Raw genomic sequence first — 22,646 nt, 5'->3', positions numbered from 1 at the left:
GACTATTCATTCATCCCTCCAATTTGTATGAGGGCCGTCTATGTTCCGGGCTCTGTGGAATGCTCAGGTGTGGAAATGAGCTTTGGATCTAGAAGTTCTCACTCACGACCCCAGACAGGCCCAGGCATAGTTCCCCCACTCACTATTTCAGACACACACCTTCTTTCCAACTCAGAAAAGCATATTGAACTTCCAGGGGGGTAAGTGATGATATTACAGAGACAGTCAAGGATCATACACCCTCATTTATAGGAATGGGAAATCATCCTCAAACTTGGGTTTTTCATCTCTTCCACATAACTTTGGTGTAGTGATTATTAATAACAATTGGTTTAGCTAAAGGTAAGAAAGCACATGTGCATGAGTGCTCTGTGTGTGTGTGTGTGGTGTGTGTATGTGTGTGGTATGTGGGCAGGGAGGATAAGAAGTCAAAGAAACAAAACTGAGGGCCAAGCCTGAAATGCTAAAGGAATAGGAACCCCCCAACAGGAGAGCCAGAGAAGCCTCTGGAGACAGGAGGGCAGGTGTGTGGAGCTGCACTGTGGGCACTATCCGCAAAGTGCTGTAGGATAATAGTGAGGGGTCAGACAGACCTGAACTTGAGTCCGGGCTCTGCTACTTGCCGCATCTCCTTGGATAAATAAAATACCTTCTCAGAGCCTTGGTTTCTCACCTCTCTGGTTCTCCCTCTCTAACAACTGTACCTACTTCACAGGGCTAAGGTGAGAACTAAATAAGAATGTGTGAAGTATTTAGTTCTTGGCACATCATACTCATTAAAAGGTAACTGCTATCAGCACCATTGTTGCTGACGTAGCATCTCTGCTGGCAGTTGTTCAGGGAGAGCCAAGTGTCAGCCAAGATGTAGCAGGAGGGCTGAAACTGGAGCTGTAGATGTTGGGAGCCATCCACATAAAAGGGAGGAAAAGTATGACACTAGAAGTACAAGACAGACACTTATGTCCCAGCCTAGGGAGGAACATGGAGGAGGAAGGAGAGCTGAGGAAGAAGTCAGGCTACAGGTATACACTCACAGAGGATGTTACGGCAAGAAGCCAGGTGACAGCAGCATTAGTTGCTGCAGGAGTTGGAGCCAGCTGGGCGTAGGGTGGTACTTCTTAGACCAGGTGATCAGTAGGGCAGAGACCATCGGGGGCAAGAGCTTCCAGGTAGCAGCACAGCAAGTGCAAAAGTGGGCAAGGAGGCCTGGCACGCCTATAATCCCAGCACTCTGGGAGGTAGAGGCAGGTGGATTGCCTGAGCTCAAGAAGTTAGTTCAAGACCATCCTGAATGAGAGTAAGATCTTCATCTCTACTAAAAATAGAAAAACTAGCTCGGTAGTAGCCCTAGCTACGCAGGAGGCTAAGACAAGAGGATCACTTGAGCCTAAGAGTTTGAGGTTGCTGTGAGCTATGACACTGGGCACTCTACCTAGCGTAACAGAGTGAGACTCTGTCTCAAAAAAAAAGAAAAAGTAGGCAAAGGCCTGGAATGTTGGAAAAACAGGCAGGAGGCTGGTGCTATGGGAATGGATAAGGCGGGACAAGCAGAAGGACCCGAGGACAGAGATGAGTGGGGCAGCGCGAGGGACAGTTCAGGTGAGGCCTTGTGGGGACAATACCTGAGGCCTGTCTATCTGGGAGTGGGAGCCATTCATTCTTTCATTTCACTTAGCAAACATTTCTGATGTACCCACTAGGTTTCTGGTGCTATGCTAGGTATAAAAGATACAGTGCTAAGCGAAGCAGATACAGGCTCTGCCCTGTGTATGGAGGAGTGCACTGTCTAGGGAGAAAGACATACATAGTCTGATAAGCTAGTACATGTACATAGTCACACAAGTTAGTACATGATTACAAACTGTCACAACCACAGGGCCTTTCAAGAGGAATACTCAGGGGTGCTGACCTAGTTTAGGGGGCTTCAGGGAAGGTTTTCCTAGGGAAGTGACACCTGGTCTGAGACCAAATGGATGAGGAGGAGTTAAACAGGTGCACAGGGAAGAGACGCTCTAGAATTAAAAAGATTTAAGAAATGAAACAAGGCAATGTTAAATCCTTCATGCAATATATGGGCCAGGTTTGGATCCTGATTCAAACAAACTATATGATATCTTTGAGAGACATATAGGGGGAAATGGAAAATTGTAGCTAAATGTACCTTTATTTACAAAATATTTATTATAAAATTTTACAAAATACTTACAAAATATTCTCTACATGTCAATTCTCTACATGTCTCTCTCTCTCCACACACACACACACACACACACACATTTACAGTCTTCTCTCCCACTCATGGCGAGCATGTTCTAAATATCTGTTGTTAGAATTTTTCCTATATTTGGGTACTTTTGGAACACCCTATAGAGAAATTTGTATGCAGACTGAACTTCAGATGCTATTAAGGAATTACCATTCATTCTGTTAGGTATATTAATGACATGGAGGTTTTAAATGGGCATGCACGTAGAACATATGTATTTAAACCTCGTCAGTTAGAAATGCACATTGAGGGCAGCGCCTGTGGCTCAGTGAGCAGGGCACTGGCCCCATATACCGAGGGTGGTGGGTTTGAACTGGGCCCCAGCCAAACTACAACAAAAAAATAGCCAGGTATTGTGGCAGGTGCCTGTAGTCTCAGCTCTTTAGGAGGCTGAGCCAAGAGAATCTCCTAAGTCCAATAGCTGGAGGTTACTGTGAGTTGTGATGCTACAGCACTCCACTGAGGGCAACAAAGTGAGACTCTGTCTCTAAAAAAAAAAACAAATGCACATTGAATTTGTAGACATCTTAGATTTGCTTAAAACCCTCCAGAAAAGAAAAGATTACATGTAATAAATTAAACCAGCAAAGATGTCACTCATGGTTAAAGCTGGGTTATGGGGACTTGACAGTTTATTATACTATTCTCTGTATCTTGGGGTATGTTTGAAATTTCTAGTAATAAGAAATTTAAAACTTTGTGAAAAGTAGTGTTTACACTGAAATAGATAATGCAAGAGAAGAACCAGGTCAGAAGGGGAAGTCAATTTGGACATGTCAGGTTTGAGGTGCCTCTGAAACTTCCAAATGGAGGTGCAGTTGGCCTGGGGTCCTGAGATACTATGGAGCTGGAGATACTATGTGTAAACATGAGTGTAGATGGTAACTGAAGCTTCGGGCCTGGGGAACTTACTCAGGGGGAGGAACAAACCTTTCCGAAAAGAGGGCCCAGGACTAGGCTAGAACTGGAAGCTATGATACCGGGTTGAGGCCAGGAACTTCAGGGCTAAAGAGGAGCAGTCATGAGAAAGAGGCTGAAGAAGCCAAGGAGAGTGAGTGACTGCAACTGCAGGGTGTGGGTGACTGGGTCAAGTGCTGCCAGGATTCAAACAAGATGAGCCCACTGGGATTGGTGTCTTGGTAGAGGCTGCTACTGCTGAGGCTGAGGTCAGGAACCACCTGAAGTGAGAAGGGAGGTGGAGAAGAGGAGAGCAGGGATCTGGACAACCCTTTGAAGAAGTGTGTCTGTGATGTGGAGGGTGGAGGGGTGACAGCTTGAACAGACAGAGTGGAGGAAATCAGGGTTTTAGTTTTGAGCTTGTAAGGTGAGACATACTTGAGCACATCAAAATGATGGGAAGAATGACTCAGGAGAGAGAAAACACCAACTGTACAGGGGAAGGGACAGTCAGTAGTGTAAGCTTCTTGAGAAGGCAAGAGGGGATAAGATGGGGGACAAGAGACGGGCTTGCTCCTTGATTCCATGAGAGGCAAGGAGCTGGTCCATACAGGAAGCGGAACGTTGATGAAGTTCTTCCCGTGTGGTTGGTCTCCCCTGAGAAGGAGGCAGCAGGGAGCAGGAGGATTGGAAGAGGCCGAACTTAAGTCATGAAAAAGCGAACAGTGTATGACCAGAGACATATGGGACTGCCCAGCAGGGTGACAGTTGATGATCGTACATAGTCGGACAGGAGACAGGGGGTAAACAACAAGCCAGGCAGGGCGGGTGGTGGTGGTGGAAGGTGAGGACTGTGTGGATGGCATCACCAGGGAGGTCCCCTTATCTGCTACCACTAAGGAGGATCTTGCCGAGGAAAGTGAACCAAAGCTATAAGCAGATGATTTTGCTGTGAGAGCCTGAAAATGGCACTCAATGTCCTCTCAACACCAAAGTCCCATCTCATATAGCAAGCTACTGACCCCCTCCAGCCCTTTCCCGCTTCCTATCCTGAAATGGCCCTCAACCCTCCCAATCTAATATGGTGTCAAGGCCCACATCAGGTTTATTTGCTAATTTAAAACTCTGCTGGCTGCTTCCCAGCTCCCACCGCATTGCGGGCAGCTCAGCAAGCAGGATGGGGAGGCAGGCAGGCAGCTGCATTGCAGATGGGGTTCTCACTTGGCTGGGGGCTCAGACAAGACTGTCTCAGACCCTCACACCAGGCTCTTCGCAAGCACAAAAGAGCATGTTTTGCCTGCAGAAAGAGTTCTGGATGCTGCCAAGCCTTACTGTGGGCTCTGCCCCACAACTGTGTGTCACCGACCAGCGTTGGCACCAGAGCACAACCTAGTCCTGCCTTTCCCAGACCCACCAGCTTTCCATGAGGCTTGGCCTGCTGGCCCTGTCTCTGAGGTTGCCGTTACGAGTGGCACCTGTTGGCAGAAGTCAAAACACAATTAGGGGAAATAAAACCTTCTGGGGGCCTATAGGAGGACTGAGCGACACTCAAGGCACTTAAAATGCATCATTTCTCCTTCTAGCTTAACTCAGGTGATTCGGAAGTTTGCCAAACAGCTGGATGAGTGGCTAAAAGTGGCTCTCCATGACCTCCCAGAAAACTTGCGAAACATCAAGTTTGAACGTAAGTATTAATTCCAGAGCAGAACAAAAGGGAGCATGACATTTTAGTGCCAAACAGTTTGCTTAGGTTGTTAATTACAATAGCAGCAGTTTACTTTTGCCTACAAAACATCAGGTATTACACTAAGTGCTTTACACACACGTATAAATCTATGTAATGCCCACAAAATGTTATCATGGGTGGCACACTTCTCCCTTTACCAAACGGGACAAGACTTAAGATAGGTAGAAAGGATTTGCTCCCAGGTTGACCTGTCTGTCTGATGCCTGTTTCTGCCCGTCATGCCATACTCCTTATCTCATTTAATCCTCCCACTGCCTCTGTGATATAGGAAATAGTATCCCTACTCTACAGATGAGTCCCTAAGAGGCAAAGAACTTCCCCAAGGCCACACAGCCACACAGCTGGTAAACAGGGTCCAGGAACCAAACTTTTAAAGCTGAGATTTCCTTGAAGCTACTGCCCACAAAATGGTGGTCACAAGAAACAGAAAACAGCTTAAGGACTTCACATGTTCTCTGCCTAGTTAGAAAGCCAAATTACTATTTCTCATCCAGGGGTTGAGACTGTGAACCTTTTCTCTGCTGAGCATTGCCACTCATTCCCCAGCATTAGTTTTGCCAGAGAAAACTGGTCCTGTTTTTCTGTTTCAGTGTGTCTGTTACTTGTAGGAAGAGTCACGTACAGCTTATTTCTTGCTATTCAACAAAGATGAAATTATTCTAAGCAAAACAAAGTTTTAAAATATATATTTCATAAAGCCCTATTTGAATACAACAGCTTGCCATTCTTGCCTGAAATAAGTGCCAGCAAGGAAAATGAAGGCGATCAAATTACCCTCTCTCCACAGGCGAAGGGAGCCCTTTCAGACTTGCTTTGAGGCTGCCTGCAGTGCCCATCACCTATTGATAAAGCCCGCTTTATTTCACGGCTCTCAGTTCTTTTCTTTTCATGAGCACTAAATTCCACATCACAAAGTTAAAGAAAAAGTAATTAAGGAAAAGGATTAACGATTGATCGGCCTGGAAAATTAGAAGTTCATCTGCCGCCCCCCCCCCCCCCCCCCTCCCCGCCATTCCTCTAACCCACACCCTATTTTTCAAATCAAGCTGGCTCTGAGTCTAAATTAGAATAATCCTAGGGAAATTTCTGACTATTTCTTGACCAGTTCAGAAATTAATGAGAAGAATGCCCCGTGCTCATTTTAATTATGCTGGCAAAACAAACCTGTTCACAGTTGGCAGCAGCTACAAGGCTTGTAGTACCTTCCACCTGTGTGTGTCTGGAGGCAATCGTTCTTCCCGGGAAGCCTGGGAGTGCATTCTGAGAATGTGCAAGGGGTAGAAACAAACCGTACTCTGAACGATTACCTAAGGCAGGCACAGGTCTTGCCTGCTTTGAAATCCACAGATACAAGGTCACCATACTTCAAATTATGAGCCTGTTATATATATGGCATAGGAAACAAAATCTCTTCCAAACTGCATAATCATCAAAACATGCAAATAGGTCTCAGAGATAATTTGATAAAAACAGCAGATTACGAATGCAAAGCCACATTCAAGATGCCCAAGCCCTACACAAACCCGAGGCTCAATCAAGGTCTCTTATTAGACATACTACTCTTTAAAGGGGCTTCTTCAAAGCTCCCACTTGACTCCTGCAATTGTTTATGGAGAGAAGTGATTGAGTTTGCAATTAACGTAATGAAAGACAAGTAAATAATTGCTTTTATTCGTGGGTGATTGACGCCACCATTTCTCACACCTGCAAGCACCACATGTACATGACTTTGAAATATGTACTCCAAATGTCACCATTAGGAAAGACTTGTTGAAGCCCAGGTGGAAAAATAGATTTTCACCAGTGGGTGCATAAAATAGGGTTGGGTAGTGAGACAGTTTTAGGTGAAATAAGGAATTTTTTTTTTGGCCCGGGCTGGGTTTGAACCCGCCACCTCTGGCATATGGGGCCAACGCCCTACTCTTTGAACCAGAGGCACTGCCCCCCAAATAAGGAAATTTTTGAAATCCACTCCTAGAAAATCCAAGGCAAGATCATAAAGCATGTGAATGTTTTTAACTACCTTTTTTCTTCTTGTAGTGTCAAGACGATTTTCCCAAATTCTGAGACGACAAACATCACTAAACCATCTTTGCCAGGTAACTCTTCTCTACTATGTATTTGCACCACTGCTGAGTCATTGCAAATGAGGGGCAAACCCACAAAAACAACTTTCTGCAGGATCTGTCAGGTTGTGTCAACAGGGCACTCCCACTATTATTTCTGATACTAGTTGCCCCTTAACCTCTCAGATATGTTCTAGGCCCACAAAACCTAGTAAATCCCTAATAAATTGGGATTTTTTCAATCATAGCTTTGGCTATATAATTCTTTGTTGTAGGTAGTGGTTTATGTGACATCCCTGACCTCTACCCACAATGACAGTAATACCACACACCTGCCCCCCAGTCCTGACAGCCAAGAATGCCTAGGAGGTAAAATCACCCAGTTGTGAGTCATTGAGTCAAATGATTCTAACAGACAAAGAGGATTTGTGTGTCATCCAAAAGAGTTCAAAGCCACATAGTATATTAAACTTTTGCCCAGTTTTGTTTAGTTTTTCTGAATTTGAATTATTTTTAGCACAAAAGTGACATGTACTTGCTATGAAAAAAATCAATCATAACAGGGTATAAAGTGAAAGTGAGAGATCCCATTCCATATTCCTGTCAGTTCCACAGTTATAAGGTAATGGCATATAATAGCATTACTATAATCAAGAGAATCTAAGTCTGTTAAGCTAATGGGGTCCCTAGTCCCCTGACATAGACCAGTACAGTCCATGGCCTGTTAGGAACTGGGCCACACAGCAGCGGGCTAATGAACAAGAGAAGCTTCACCTGAATGTACAGCTGCTCCCCATCACTTGCATCACCGCCTGAGCTCCGCCTCCTGTCAGATGAACAGCAGCATTAGATTCTCATAGGAACAGGAGCCCGACTGTGCATGTGAGGGATCTAGATTGTGTGCTCTTTATGAGAATTTAATTTCCCCATCCCCACACCCTGCACATGGAAAAACTGTCTTCTATGAAAGCAGTCCCTGGTGCCAAAAAGATTTGGGACTGCCCACATAACCCATTAACTTTATATTAAAATATTAATGACCTTAAAGCAGAGGTCAAAGTGGTGGCTGTAGGCCAAGTCTGGCCTAAGATATAGGGGGCTATTATTTGACTTACAGATGTTCAAAAAATATTTTTTGGCCAAGTAGGCATGATGGCTCACGCCTGTAATCTCAGTGCTTTGGGAGGCCAAGGAACTAGTATTCCTTGAGGCTAGGAGTCTGTGACTAGCCTGGACAACATAGCAAGACTCTGCCTCTAAAAAAAAATAAAACAATTAGCTAGATGTGGTGGTGTACACCTATAATCCTTGTTACTTGGGAAGCTGAGACAGGAAGATCACTTTGAGCCCAAGTGTTGGAGGCCACAGTGAACTATGATCATGCCAGTGCATTCCAGCTTGAGTGATAGAGTAAGACCTGTCTATTAAAACAACAACAATTTGGGCTCAGCGCCCATAGCTCAGTGAGTAGGGTGCTGGCCACATACACCAAAGCTGGTGGGTTTGAGCCCGACCTTGGCCAGCTAAACAACAACAACTGCAACCAAAAAATAGCCAGACATGGTGGCGGGCACCTGTAGTCCCAGCTACTTGGGAGGCTGAGACAAGAGAATTGCTTAAGCCCAAGAGTTGAGGTTGCCTTGAGCTGTGACGCCACAGCACTCTACCGAGGGTGACATAGTAAGACTGTCTCAACAACAACAACAAATTGCTGCAGAGTTATGGCTGAGCTTCACTCCAGTGGCCACTGACTTCCTTATCATGCCAGCTCTCTCACAGTTCACTCACCTCACTCATGTATGTCACCTGTCTGCTCCTTACATGTCTTTGGGTTTGCAATCTTTCAAAGTGCTGTTAGTTCTGGGTTCATGCTGGTTATTCAAGGTCAAGGAGGGAGAGAGGGGTTTTTAGTTAGAGTGACCTAAAGAAGGACTTCATGCCAGGATCCAGAAAGTACAGCACCATACCCACATACCCCTCCCTGGACCTGTCATGCCTTGGGCAGGAGTGGCAGAGGGGTTTACTTGGAGACCAAAGAGGAACCCTTCCAGACTCATGCAGATTACTACAGAGGTTGCCGTCAGGCATTGTTGTGGGGACAAGACAGAGCCTAATAGATTAATGGGATTAAGGGAAGCAAATGAATATTTGCAAAAGCAAAGCAAAGAAACACTGCCATGTTTCTAAGGGTACTGGTTGGTTCTTTTCTCCAGCTTGGAAGACCAGGTCTTGGTTCATATTGGGGAACTAGACATGGTTTTGGTGCCTCTCACTGGGGCTCTGACAATTTAGGAAGGACTTTGTCCCTATAGATAAAAGCATCTACACTCATGCCTATAACTATGTGTTGTGCCCATGTGCACACACACACTGTCCCTCTTCACTTTCCACAGAAAGATAGTATGTAATTTAATTGTCCCATGTCACCTGTCTTTGTTGTCATTAGCAACCGGCCTAACTCATATTCATATATTCTAGGCCTTTGTGACCTTTATTAAAGAGCTCTACAATTATTTAAGGAAGATTTTACTTGTACTTGGACAGTGTAGGTATAATAACAGCTTGTCAGTATTTACCTTTGCCTGGAAATTCATAAGCTTTGGGATATTTACAGGGTCCTTGTATATTTTAAATCTTTTTGAATTTTATTAAAAGACATTTTGATAACATACAAGTAGAGGAAATGATCCTGAATATATGTTTTTCTTTTATCAGTATCCTAAGTATTTTCTCACTTGTAAATTTAAGTTCAATAATGAAGGTTCCCCTGAAAAAGTGACAGCATTAAGGAATAGATATTTAAATATGTTTATATGTTTCATTTATATTTGTGTATATAAGAATATATATATAACATAACCACATACATACTCTAAGAAACTACGGAGTCTTAGAATACAGTTTCTCTTTTCCTCTATCTAAATTATTCATATTTGTTTTAATCATTCTATGTACATAAACAACAAAAAGCAAAAACAGAAAACTAGAACCTAAGCTGCTTCAGATCGCATTTATATGAAAAAATACTCACTTTGAAATTTCTGAGATTAAATCTATCTCAGGGCCAGGGCTAGAAGGAAGATTTCTAAATCCCACAGGCTCACATCAAAAAGCTGACAGATCTCTGGGCTTCATCCCATTGTTTTGTGGAGTCAAGACCGAAGGCGCTGGCTAGGAACAGCAGGGTTTGGTCTGGCATAGGTCATCTTGCCACAGAAGAAAACGGTGTCTGAATTATAAAGCCTGTTTTCCTGAAACTGGGTTCTTCTGAACTTCAAGGTAGTTTACAAAATGCCATAAGCAGATCCATTAAAAAGTCATAGAAGAGGCTCAGAGCCTGTAGCTCAAGTGGCTAAGGCACCAGCTGTATACACCAGAGCTGGTGGGTTGGAATCCAGCCCAACCCACCAAACAACAATGACAACTACAACCAAAAAATAGCCGGGCATTATGGCGGGCGACTGTAGTCCCAGCTACTTGGGACGCTTAAGCAAGAGAATCGCTTAAGCCCATGAGTTGGAGGTTGCTGTGAGGCCACAGCACTCTACACAGGGTGACAGCCTGAGGCTCTGTCTCAAAAAAAAAAAGTCATAGAAGAAAATAAAGTGAGGAGGTTTTAACAACCCATGAGCTAACAAGTTGATTGGGTTGGTTTACAGGCATCTCGAACCGTGATCCACAGTGCAGACATCACGTTTCAGATGCTGGAAGACTGGAGGAACGTGGACCTGAACAGCATCACCAAGCAGACCCTTTACACCATGGAAGACTCCCGTGATGAGCACCGAAAACTCATCATCCAGTGTAAGATGCCCCCCCACCCCGGAATTATTGTCCTTCTGGTATTGTTTTTAAAGAAAGTAAATATCTTAGTAAATATTTAAGTGGCATTCCCACCCTGTCCTTCTCCCAGGATCACCTCCCTCTTATTATTCCTATGAAATAGGCTGGCACAGAAGGGAGAACTAATTGACTTGAGAGGATGTGTCTCATCACTGCTGGGGAAAGTGTGTTCTGCAACTGGGGCAGCACACAATGTCATGCAAGGGCCCCCCACATGTCGCCCTGAATGCCAGCTGTGGTTCCATGGAGGTGGCATAAAAAATGAGAAGAAAAGCTCATTACCTTTCCTAACATATGTCAGCTGGTTATGCTGTTTTCTATTGGAGGGTCATGTGAGTCAGCCCACTTGTTAATGGGTGAACCTTGTGATCATTAACTATTTTGAGAAGGAGATGGATGGTGGTTCACTTCTGTGAACATATGTTCATGTTTCTGTGGACAAAGACTTCCAACACACAGATAGCAGGTATACAAAATACCATCCTGACGTGGGCAGGCTGTTCATACTGAGCAGTAAAGCGACAAGAGAGGGCCAGAGAACACTGTCATTGATAGCACCTCTCTGCTAGTCCTCAGACACCCAACTCAGGTGGCTGCGCGGAGCATCCTACATCCCAGGGACCTGGATCCATCGGTGTCCCCAGGCTACCTCCCTACTTGGGTCAGCATTCCTTTCCCATGCCTCTGGGGAAAGGGAACCTGAGGACAGGAAGGGCGGTGCTTCTATCAGGTCTCAGAAAAGTGGGTTCTGAGAGCTTGGAGGAGTGGGGAGGGCGGAAGGGCGGTGGGCAAGATGGCACAGCACCCTCACCTTCTGAATGGAGTGAGGCCCAGGATCCCAGTACTGACATTGTCCTGGGAGCTGCAGAAAGGCTGTGCCCCAGAAGAGGGGCCTATTCTGAAAGCCCTCGGCCACTGAGATATCTAACACATGCCTCCTGCACTGTTGTCTTGAGATGAAAATTTCTTCAGCCACCCAATCTAAGCTTATGGTGTTTATAAACAACACAAAGTTCCCCTAAGTTCTTACTGCATATCTAAGCAGATTTCAAAGCAAATGGCATAGCTGAAGTGTGTGAACATGTAGCCCTTCCCTGGGGCATCTTCCCTGGTGATACCAGAGCTCAACTCAGGCTCTGAGTTGAGTTCTTCCTCCATAGACTTTTTTTTTTTTGGTCGCCCTTGGTAGAGTGCCATAGCATCATAGCTTACAGCAACTTTCAGCTCTTGGGCTTAGGCGATTCTCTTGCCTCAGTCTCCTGAGTAGCTGGGACCACAGACGCCTGCCACAATGCCTGGCTATTTTTTATTGTTGTTGTTGCAGTTTGGCCAGGGCCAGGCTTGAACCCACCACCCTCAGTATATGGGGCCAGTGCCCTACCCACTGAGCCATAGGTATCCCCCCTCCACAGATTTTTAAAGATCATCACTAAAATACCAATTCAATTTATTGACTGCCTGTTCTAGGCCAGGTCCTGTATCCAACCCACTACATGCACGGTCTCATTTAATCTCCATATCCACACCATGGGGAAGATAATCACATACCCCCATTTTACAGATGAGGAAACAGCCTCAGGGAGTTGGTGAACCTTACTCAAAGTCACATGGCCACTAAGTAGCAGAGCTGGGTCTTGAACCCACATCTAGCCTCAGCTTCGCCAGCACTCATTAGTACTGCTTATATCATGAAGGAGCAGAGATTAGAAAAGTAACCAAACGTGGTGAGTTTCAGAGGTTCTAGGATCTGTTTAAGTGCTTAGAGTCATGCTTTCTGTTTCTTTTCTATTCCCTGCTAGACAGTCACCAGAAAATATATCTCCAACACCCCTGTAGCTCGAGAAGTACCTTTGACCACCATGTCCCCAGGGTCCCAAATGAAAACAAACTGTATGGAATTGTACTTTGGTTTATTGAGCTCCACATACAACAAAAAATGTAATGAAAAGAGATATCTCAAACTGGAGGTCACCACAGCCATGCTTCTATTTTCTTTTTTTTTTTTTTGAGACAAAGTCTCAAGCTGTCACCCTGGATAGAGTGCCAGGGCATCATCATAGCTGACAGCAACCTCCAACTCTTGGTCTCAAGAGATCTTCTTGTCTCAATTTTTCTATTTTTAGTAGAGACAGGGTCTTGCTGTTGCTCAGGCTGGTCTTGACCTCATGCAATTAGACCTCATGCCTGACCTACAGCCAGGCACAGAGCAGGTGTCCAATAGTGTCTGTGGGGGACTGAGAGATGAGTGCAGACACAGGCTGAAGCTAGTTCTTAGTCTACTAATCCTGCTGTCAGCCTCAGACTCCTTTTTGTCTCCCATCAGTGCCTTTTGTGAGCGAAGAATATGTGTACCAGACTCATAGGGAAAAATACAACCAGCATTGTTTAAAGGACCAAGAGCCTGAGCCTCCATGGCCCATATGCTGGGCCGTCCACCTTCAGGCCTAGTACCCTTCTCTCTTTCCTGCCACTGCATTACATAGTGTTGTCCCCTTTGCGGGGGAGTAGAGTGCCATGGTGGTCACTGGTGCCTCTCCAAGAAAAACCTTCTGGGATTTGTCTTCAAGCTCCCTTAGGTTTAGGTGGAGAGGTGCACTTTAGCCACAATTATATTCTTCTTCTGGGGGAGGAAGTGGTGTGGCTTGGGTCAACCTCACCAGTCCTTACTGAGCGCCCTAAGTTAGGCATTATGTTAGACACTGGGCAGTGAATGAAATGGACACATCCTGTCCCAACATGCACCTTACAGTGAAGGCAAATCAGAAGTTGAACAAGTATTTGCAAATGTGTTGCTTCTTACCAAAGGGGACAACACTATGTGATACAGTGGCAGGAAAGAGAGAAGGGTACTAGGCCTGAAGGTGGACGGCCCAGCACATGGGCCATCCCTTCCCCTCCCAGCCACATAGCTGGGAAGTCCCTGGACCACAGGTCAGTTTAACCAGGGCTGGGGGCATCTGTGTTCTGTGCAACCAGATGAAAAATCTGCAGACTCTTGCTTTAGGGGTTAGCATCACATCTGTGGCGTAGATTCTGGCAACACTCAGCTTACCTTAAATTTAAAAGTGCACATTGGTGCTTGTGTGTGCTGGTTAGAATGGGTGTTAATGGGTGTTGTGGTAAGAGCATAGAGCTGGGATCCCCAACCGACCTTGATTCAAACCTTGGACCCAGTGCGCTGCAGCCTTGGTTTCCATTTCTGTGAAGTGGGAGTAATGTAGAGAGCCTAAAGGAGACACGTGCCACATGCCTAGCACACAGGGTGGCACTGGGGCATAGGCAAGGTAGGAGGCGAGTGCTTGAGTCAGGCCATGTTTGAATCTCAGCTACTCATGAGCTGTGGAACCTTTAGGAAGTTACTCATTTTTGAGGGGCTCAGTATACCTTATTTTTAAAGTGGGGGGTAATGATGGTGTCTGCCTCTTTGGGTTGCTCATTCATTCAGTCTAAAGCACTTGCACATCTTCCGGATGACAGGCACTGGTCCAGCTTCTGAGGTAGAACAGTGGTCACGGCCCAGTCCTGCCCTCATGAAATTTGCATTCTAGGGGCTGTCTTAAGGTTAGACAAGTGCATCCACAAAAGCATGTAGAAGGGTGCCTAGCGCATGGCAAGCACTCGCTAATGTGGTTGTCAGCATTTTTATTATCCCATCATCATCATCATCATCACTAATTAAACCACAATAGCTCAGATACACACCAAGTATTATAAGAGTGAAAGAACAACAAAGACATATCCAGAGACCTGGGTCCAGTCCTAACCCTGGGTTAGTCCTGCCACTAACTCACCCTCTGATGCTGAGTGGGTGGTTTAATCTCCTTAGATATCACTCCTCGTCTATCTCTGAAATGAGATAGATCAACAAAATTGACTTTTAAGGCCCATTCTCATTATAAGCGTTACACCTCTGGTCTCAGAAGCTTTCCTCTTATAGTGGTCATTAAGTAAAAATAGAGCAAAGTGTGTTCATTTCAGACAAATGAAAACAAACTGTATGGAATTGTACTTTGGTTTATTGAGCTCCACATACAACAAAAAATGTAATGAAAAGAGATATCTCAAACTGGAGGTCACCACAGCCATGCTTCTATTTTCTTTCTTTTTTTTTTGAGACAAAGTCTCAAGCTGTCACCCTGGATAGAGTGCCAGGGCATCATCATAGCTGACAGCAACCTCCAACTCTTGGTCTCAAGAGATCTTCTTGTCTCAATTTTTCTATTTTTAGTAGAGACAGGGTCTTGCTGTTGCTCAGGCTGGTCTTGACCTCATGCAATCAAACAATCCACCCCACTACCCCCGACCTCCCAGAGTGCTACTAGGATTACAGGCTTGAGCCACCGTACCCAGCCATGCTGCTATTTTCTATGCTTCATTGATTACGAAGGACTTCCAGGCTCAGTTATCTGATGTGAGGCTCAAGGCAGGTTGTAAAATGGTATGATTCCTTTTACTAATGAGGAAAACGAGGGGCAGAGAAGTTGTTTCATTTATTCAACAAAGACTTAGGAAGAACCTTCCACATGCTAAATGTTGAGAGACTGATTAAACTGTTTGCCCAATATAGCTGTGCTCCAGAAACATTTGAATGGTCATTTGTGCCCTCCCCACTCTTGTGCAGAGAGCAAGAGAGAAGCAATGCCCTGCCTATTCCTTCAAGCAAGCATTTGTTGGGTAACAGCTGTATCCCAGATAACATACCAGAGAATAAAGATATCAGACAAAGAATGAGCAGGAGACACATGTGCACCGGACTATACAGAGTACTATTAGTGACATGATGAAAGCAGAACACAGATAGTGAAGTGCGTGTGAGTACAAAGGAGAGGCCTGAGGAAGGGCAAAAGGATTTCATTTCATACAAGTGTCATTTCTGCTAGGCCAAGAGGAACCCAACAATCAAAGCAGTGGAAATTGCCTGAAAAAAAAAAGAGTAAGGCTATGAAAGAAACAAGCTTTGGGGAGGAATAGCAAGTAATATGGGTTGGCTAAAGCTTAAAGTGCTGATGGGTGTGTAAGACTTTGGAGTTTTATACATATATTTGGAGTTTTTATTTTATTCAAAGTTGATTCTTTTGTTCTTTAAGACATAGCACTTTTTAAACACAACTGCAATGATGTGTGTGGGCTTCTCCTTCATTTGATAGTGTATCAGGAGTTTGACCATCTCTTGGAGGAGCAGTCTCCCATTGAGTCCTACGTTGAGTGGCTGGACACCATGGTGGACCGCTGCGTTGTAAAGGTTGGTAGACTGACGCTGAAGGGTGGCCTGGGGTCTCACAGCCCATCACTCACCTCTGTAAACACCTGGCTAACACAGAGCCCCTTTGGAGCTATCCAGACCCTCCTCACTAGCCGTAAAGCCCTGGAGTTCTGAGGAGAGGCCCAACCCCCACCACCAGGGGGTAGAGGCTGGCAGGAGGCAGGATTCTGAGTCTCCCAACCCGATTCAACTGGGTCAGTGTCTCTTCTGTCTGTTGTGTACACTGAATCTTAAAGTATATTTTTGCTGTTAAAAGCAAAATGTCAAAAGCCATTGCTCGATAGTATTGAACTTGGAGACCCATAGGCTTTCTGTTGTTTTTCAAAGAAACATAATAAATCAAAAGTCAAATCAACTGCTGGTAAAGCCATTCACTTTTTTGTAGGTGGCTGCCAAGAGACAAGGGTCCCTGAAGAAAGTGGCCCAGCAGTTCCTCTTGATGTGGTCCTGTTTTGGCACCAGGGTGATCCGGGACATGACCTTGCACAGTGCCCCCAGCTTTGGTAAGGCTGCCCCAACCCTCCCCATGTCCAAAGACTTTCTCTGGGTCCTGTGCATTGAATCTACCTCTGTGAGGTCAGCCACAGTCTTCCTCACTGTCTCTGGAGCCATAAGGTTATCACCCTGAAATACATCTGTTCTGAGGGGATGGGACATTGTTAGAACTTTCAGGGAGAAAGACAACATTGCATGCTAAAGGTGAAGTATCAGTCTGAAAACAAGAGGTTTGCATGTAGACAGTACTATCTTGAGGTTAAAGGGGACTAAAGTGCAGTGGTTCTGCTCCCTTCACTTGATGTCCCCAGTGGTTACTGCTTCTATAGCAGCCACATTCTGTAGAAGTCCATAGTAGTCTGGACTTCCTAGGATTGGGCCCATGAAGAAGCCTCTGAGTCTGAATGGACTGATTGACATTCTGGTGGTAGGCAGGTCATCTAACATTCTCTTTACAATGTACTCTAACCTCCGAAGATGACGTTTGTGTTTACTTTCTCTTCTGTTTCCCTTGGGTGCTGATCACCCCCAGGAGCCATCCCCACCTCAAGTTCTGCTCTCTAGTATATCAAGGTTTGAAATATCTGCTCAGCAGAGGCACTAAGAAGGGTCTCTATACCAAAGGCAGCAACCTAATCCCTGAGTTGGAGTGAGTGCTAGGCTACAATGCTGGACACAGCTTTCTAGTTCTCACCTGGAAGAATGGAGTACGTAGTGAGCCCAGATCATCACTGGCAAAGTGAGGTGGGACTTCAGGGCATTATTGGGACATCTGAAATCCCAAAACACTTTGGCCTCAGTTTTCTAGGCATCTGAGCATAGGGCTGTTGGTAAATTTTCTGGGTAATTGCTTCAATTCTCTATTTTACTTTGCAGTAGAGATGTGGTTTCGCTGCTCATTATCTCCAATTAAGCCAATCAGCTCTGGGTTTTGCTCTGGGTTTAATTTGACACTTTTCCATCTAGCTTTTTATGGTCTTGTCACCATTTTCCAGTTGTGCTATACAATGAAGTGAGTATGTGGTAACACAAAGAAGGCACTATTTTTCCTAAACAGCTCTGTCCGTGAAAGACTGTGTTTGCCCACTTGGAGAAGTGTTTTGTTACGGATTTCTTTAATCTCAGCATTAGAAAGTTTTCTGAACCTGCCTGCACCATGGCTACAGATGGAAATTCTCTTTGGCCTGTATATGTGGAAATGCTCTGGTGACTGCCACCTGGGCAGTGCCATGAGGCGAGGCATTTTGATGACTTCCAGTTCAGCATAGTTAGTGTTAGCACATGTTACCTCTAGCTCTGGAAAAATCATTCATGCATACCTGCTTTCACTTAAGTGAACAGTTGAAAAATGTTTGAGATTTATTTCATTGCTTTCAAATCAAAGAATCAACAATATCACATACAAATACACGTACACACACCCACAAAGTAGCACTCTCCTTGCTATATCCTTCATTCTTTAATTTATGGATTCTTAAAGTATGTTATCTATCAAGTGCCTTTCATTAGGCATGAGAATAATTAATTCCCTTTTGCAATATTCTTTGAAGTTCATTTGTTTTTACTGAGTTAATGGTAGGTGTAAAAAAGAAAGTTTTTAACGGTAGAACCATTAGGGTTTATGAATAGGATGAGATTATTACCAAGAAATATTGTTCCTTAAAATGTGTTATTTCCTTTTGAAGCACACACTATTTTAGGCTATACTAGAAATTCTGGCAAATGGGAGAAAAGTAAAAAATGAGATAAAATCACAAATCCTTGATAAAAGAAAAGAAAGAGATATTAACCCATTTTTCACTTTTACAGTATTTTTCAACCCTGAACGGGTTGAAATAATACCTGTCTCCAAGTCCATTTAGCAAACTATCTGAAATGGTCCAGCTCATCTGACTCATTGTTGAGTTTTGCAGCTTGGGGTGACAGGCAAGTTGAAAGAATTTGCGGCAGACAAAAGCCCAGCTCCCCCTTTCTGCCTGTAGATGTCAAAGACCCAGTTGGTGGTTGTGTTTGGGTCATGTGTTCCCTGTATGAAAACAGCTAATTAGGAAAAAGAGCCCTCTGTTCCCTGGTCCCCTCTCCCAGCCGCAGGGGCCAGCTCTATATATCTTATAACTCCCACACGGTCCTTGTTGCTGTGAATGGGTGCAGGGTTTGTGTGTCAGCGTAGCAGGCTGACCATTACAATGATCGTGTGGAACATCACAATGATCCCGTAGGGGACTCTATCACCTCTTCCCAGAACAGCCTCTTTCAAAGGTAGTTGACTCCTTTCTTCTCCTTAATTCCTTTTCACTCTTTTCTCCTTAATTCCTTTTCACTGAAAGAACCTATGCTGTGAACTAAAGTAGCCAGACTTCTTTCTTTGCTGCAAGCAGCATTTCTAGCAAAATTAGTCACCAAAGGTAGGCTAGCAGGCAATGAACTTTCAGTTCTAATGGAGCTGAGCAAGCTGAAGTTTCTATTTTTTAAAAAAAACATGTTTTTAGTTGATTGATCTCAGTTCATAGGATACCTGGATTCCCAAGTCAGCACTGGAGCCTTTACCTTTCTATCCCAGGCTTTCCTCAAATGCCTCCTTTTTTCACTATTACAAACATCTGGAAAGTAACAACAGTTTCCGGAAGTGCTCTGGCACAAAACAGTCTAAAAGCAGCCTGGGTGTGACAGCTAGAGGGGAAGGATTGCACAACACTTCCAGAGTTTCACTTTTTCACATGCCTGTTTTGTGGCCTCGCATCAAAGCTCACCCACTCAGGCAGGGCCTGCAAGGCCACGTGGGCATCTGTCAGGGAGAGGCTCCCAGCACAAGAAGCCGTGACCGTGCCTTCCTGATGGCCTCTATGCTTAGATGGCCTGGCTGTGTTTTTATGAAGAACCTGCTGAATTACAGGACTTTGATATTCACAGTCATTCAGGCCTCTACCAGGCACTAGGAGGCAGGAATAGCTTTCCCTGCAGTCAGGGGTAGAAACAGAGACCTGGAGAGGGGAGAGGACTTGCATGTCAGAGAGATGGCAGACTGAGTCCAACTAGAATGTTTCCCATGGCAAAGCCGGTGGTCTTTCTGCCATGCTACACTGCCACCACCTTGTCCACCTTTCTTCAGGTGTAAGAATGCTGATAATAACAACAGCCACATTTATAAAAGACATAATACACTTTAGACATTATATTAAGCATTTTCTCTTCACTTCTCACACAACTCTTTGAGGCCTGCATCACTGCCCTGATGTGACAGACAAGGAAGAAGATTAAGTAGAGCTTGGAGGACTCACACAAGATTAGAGACAGAAATGAAACAGAGACAGGATAAAGATAATCACTATAACAAATATTTTGGAAGCACATACTATCATTTAATTCTTGCATTAACTCTGTAAGTCAGATAATAATAGGTACTTTTCTACAGAGGTTAAAAAAAGGGGGGGGGAGCCTGGAGAATTTCCTTGTCCAAGATCAATGTGGCAAGTGTCAGGGCTGTGTTTCAAAATCAAATCTGCTTGACCACAAAAGCCCAGGCTTTTTCAATTATCACAATTAAGATACAAACCCGGCGCTCAGATGCATGCCACAAAAGAGCTAGAAAAATTTATTTAATTTACATTGGTTGTGGTTATTTTTTAAAAAAATATATTCATGGATTAAGATTAAAACATTTAAATATATGAGAGAAAAGAACAATTGTTAGACTGTCAAGAGTAATAACAGACGCCAGAAAACAATGGAGTAATATTGTTTAAGTGTTAGAACAAAGAACTGTCAACTATTATTCAAGAGATATTCTATAATATGAAGACTAAGGGAATCTGGCACCCACAGATCTTCACTCAGAAAGAGAAAAACAGGCCAAACACAATGGCTCACGCTTGTAATCCTAGCACTTAAGGAGGCTGAGGTGGGAGGATTGCTTGAGTACATTAGTTCAAGACCAGCTTGCACAAGACTAAGACCCCTGTCTCTACTAAAAATAGAAAAAAAAAAAAATTAACCAGGCATTGTGGTGGAATCCTATAGTCCCAGCTACTAAAGAGGATGAGGCAGGAGGATTGCTTGAATCCAGGAGTTTGAGGTTGCTGTGAGCTGTGATGATGACATGGCACTCTAGCCTGGGCAACAGAGTGAGACTCTGTCCCAAAAAAAGAAAACAAATGACTCAGTGCCTGTGGCTCAAGTGGCTAAGGCGCCAGCCACATACACCTAAGGTGGCAGGTTTGAATCTAGCCCAGGTCCGCCAAACAACAATGACGGCTGCAACCAAAAAATAGCGGGGTGTTGTGGCAGGTGCCTATAGTCCCAGCTACTTGGGAGGCTGAGGCAGGAGACTTGCTTGAGCCCAGGAGTTGGAGGTTGTTGTGAGCTGTGATGCAACGACACTCTACCCAGGGTGACAGCTTGAGTCTCTGTCTCAAAAAAAGAAAAAAGAAAAACTATTGAAGGATGCATTTCAGCAAGAAGAAAAATAGTCATAGCTAAAGACTATAACGTAAGAAACAACAATGTCCTAGTTATTGTTGCTGTGTGACATATTACCCCAGAGTTTAGTGGCTTTATAACAATTTTATTATGTTTATGAATTTTGTGAGTCAGGATCACACAGCAACTTGGAGTTTCACCTGTGAGTGTCTCACAGGTAAAACTGCTTTGCTTTTGGGATCCAGTCTTAGACACAGTGTAACTTCCCTCATCCTCTACTGGTCAAAGTAGTCACAGGACCACCAAGGTTCAAGGGTTACATAGACCCCCAATTCTTAATGGGAAGACTGCCAAACAATTTAGAGACCTGGTTTTAAGAAGAAGAAAATTTTAAAATATATAAACAAATGTAATTAACTATTAAAGATAATTTTAAAACCTATTTGTATGTATTTTTAAAAGGTAAAAATAGGCTGGCACAGTGGCTCACATCTATAGTCCTAATACACCTATCGGCTGAAGTGGGATGATTGATTACTTGAGGCAGGAGTTCAAGATCAGACTCAGGAACACAGGGAGACCCCATCTCTATAAGAAATAGAAAAAATAGCTATGCCTATAGTCCCAACTACTCAGTAGGATGAGGCAGGAGGATTGCTTGAAACTGAGAGTTTGATGGTTGCTGTGAGCTGTGATGATGCCACTGCATTCTAGCGTACTCAACAGAGTAAGACTCTGTCTCAATAAATAAATAGGACAGGCATGGTGGCTCTCTCCTATAATCCTAGCACTCTGGGAGATAGAGGTGGGTGGATTGCTTGAGCTCAGGAGTTCAAGATCAGCCTGAGCAAGAGTGAGACTCCATCTCTAAAAATAGCTGGGTGTGGTGACAGGCGCTTGTAGTCCCACTTTATGAGGCTGAGGCAAGAGGATCACTTAAGCCCAAGAGGTTGCTGTGAATTATGATGCTGTGGCACTCTACCTAGGGTGACAAAGTTAGACTCTGTCTCAAAAAGAAAAAAAAAATAACATACAGAATATTATCTTTATGATCTTGGAATAGAACATTTTACTTAAACAGGCATAAAAAAAGGACAAGTTATAAAGAAGATATTGCCAAAATTGACATGTGTATTATTTTTTTCTTTTTTAGAGATGGGGTTTCGCTCTGTTGCCCAGGTTAGAGTACAGTGACACAATCATGGCTTACTGCAGCCTTGAATTCCTGGGCTCAAGCGATCCTCCCACCTCAGCCTCCGTGCCAGGTGACATCTGGATTTTAAACTTTTGTTTAACAAGTATGCCATAAACATAGTTTTAAAAGTCACAGAAAGGGAGAAAATATTTTGTAATGTATGTAAGAACAATTGAAGGCTTAAACACTAGAATATATAATAAACCTCTTGAAATAGATTTTTAAAAGACACACACTCTGGTAGAAAAATGAGCAAAGGATATGAGCAAAGAAAAATGAGCAAAGGATATTTCTTCACAAAAGAAGAAATTCAAATAGACAATAATCATATGAAAGATGTGTGCATTTGTAGTAATTAGGGTAATGCAAATTATAAAGACAATGAAATAACATTCACACCCTTCAGTTTGGTGAAAATTGAATTTCATACACTACCAGTAAGAATGTAAAAAATTTTG

General features: G+C 44.0%; 1 protein-coding gene across 3 annotated transcripts in view; it reads left to right on the top strand.

The window, feature by feature from the left end:
• RFX4 (regulatory factor X4) overlaps nt 1-22,646 on the top strand; it is a 163,925-nt gene that overhangs the window by 109,951 nt on the left and 31,328 nt on the right. For all 3 annotated transcript variants that reach the window (XM_003783278.2, XM_003783279.1, XM_012801248.1), the window contains 5 exons: nt 4,747-4,847; nt 6,951-7,009; nt 10,636-10,780; nt 15,967-16,061; nt 16,468-16,585. In XM_003783278.2, coding sequence (XP_003783326.1) covers nt 4,747-4,847; nt 6,951-7,009; nt 10,636-10,780; nt 15,967-16,061; nt 16,468-16,585 — 518 coding nt within the window. The remainder of the gene's footprint in view (nt 1-4,746; nt 4,848-6,950; nt 7,010-10,635; nt 10,781-15,966; nt 16,062-16,467; nt 16,586-22,646) is intronic.

The sequence above is a fragment of the Otolemur garnettii genome, unplaced genomic scaffold (assembly GCF_000181295.1).
Source record: "Otolemur garnettii isolate 467f Iridium unplaced genomic scaffold, OtoGar3 scaffold00007, whole genome shotgun sequence".
NCBI classification, from domain to species: domain Eukaryota; kingdom Metazoa; phylum Chordata; class Mammalia; order Primates; family Galagidae; genus Otolemur; species Otolemur garnettii.
The sequence above is the reverse complement of the archived record's forward strand: the minus strand, read 5'-3'. Positions and strand labels throughout refer to the sequence as shown.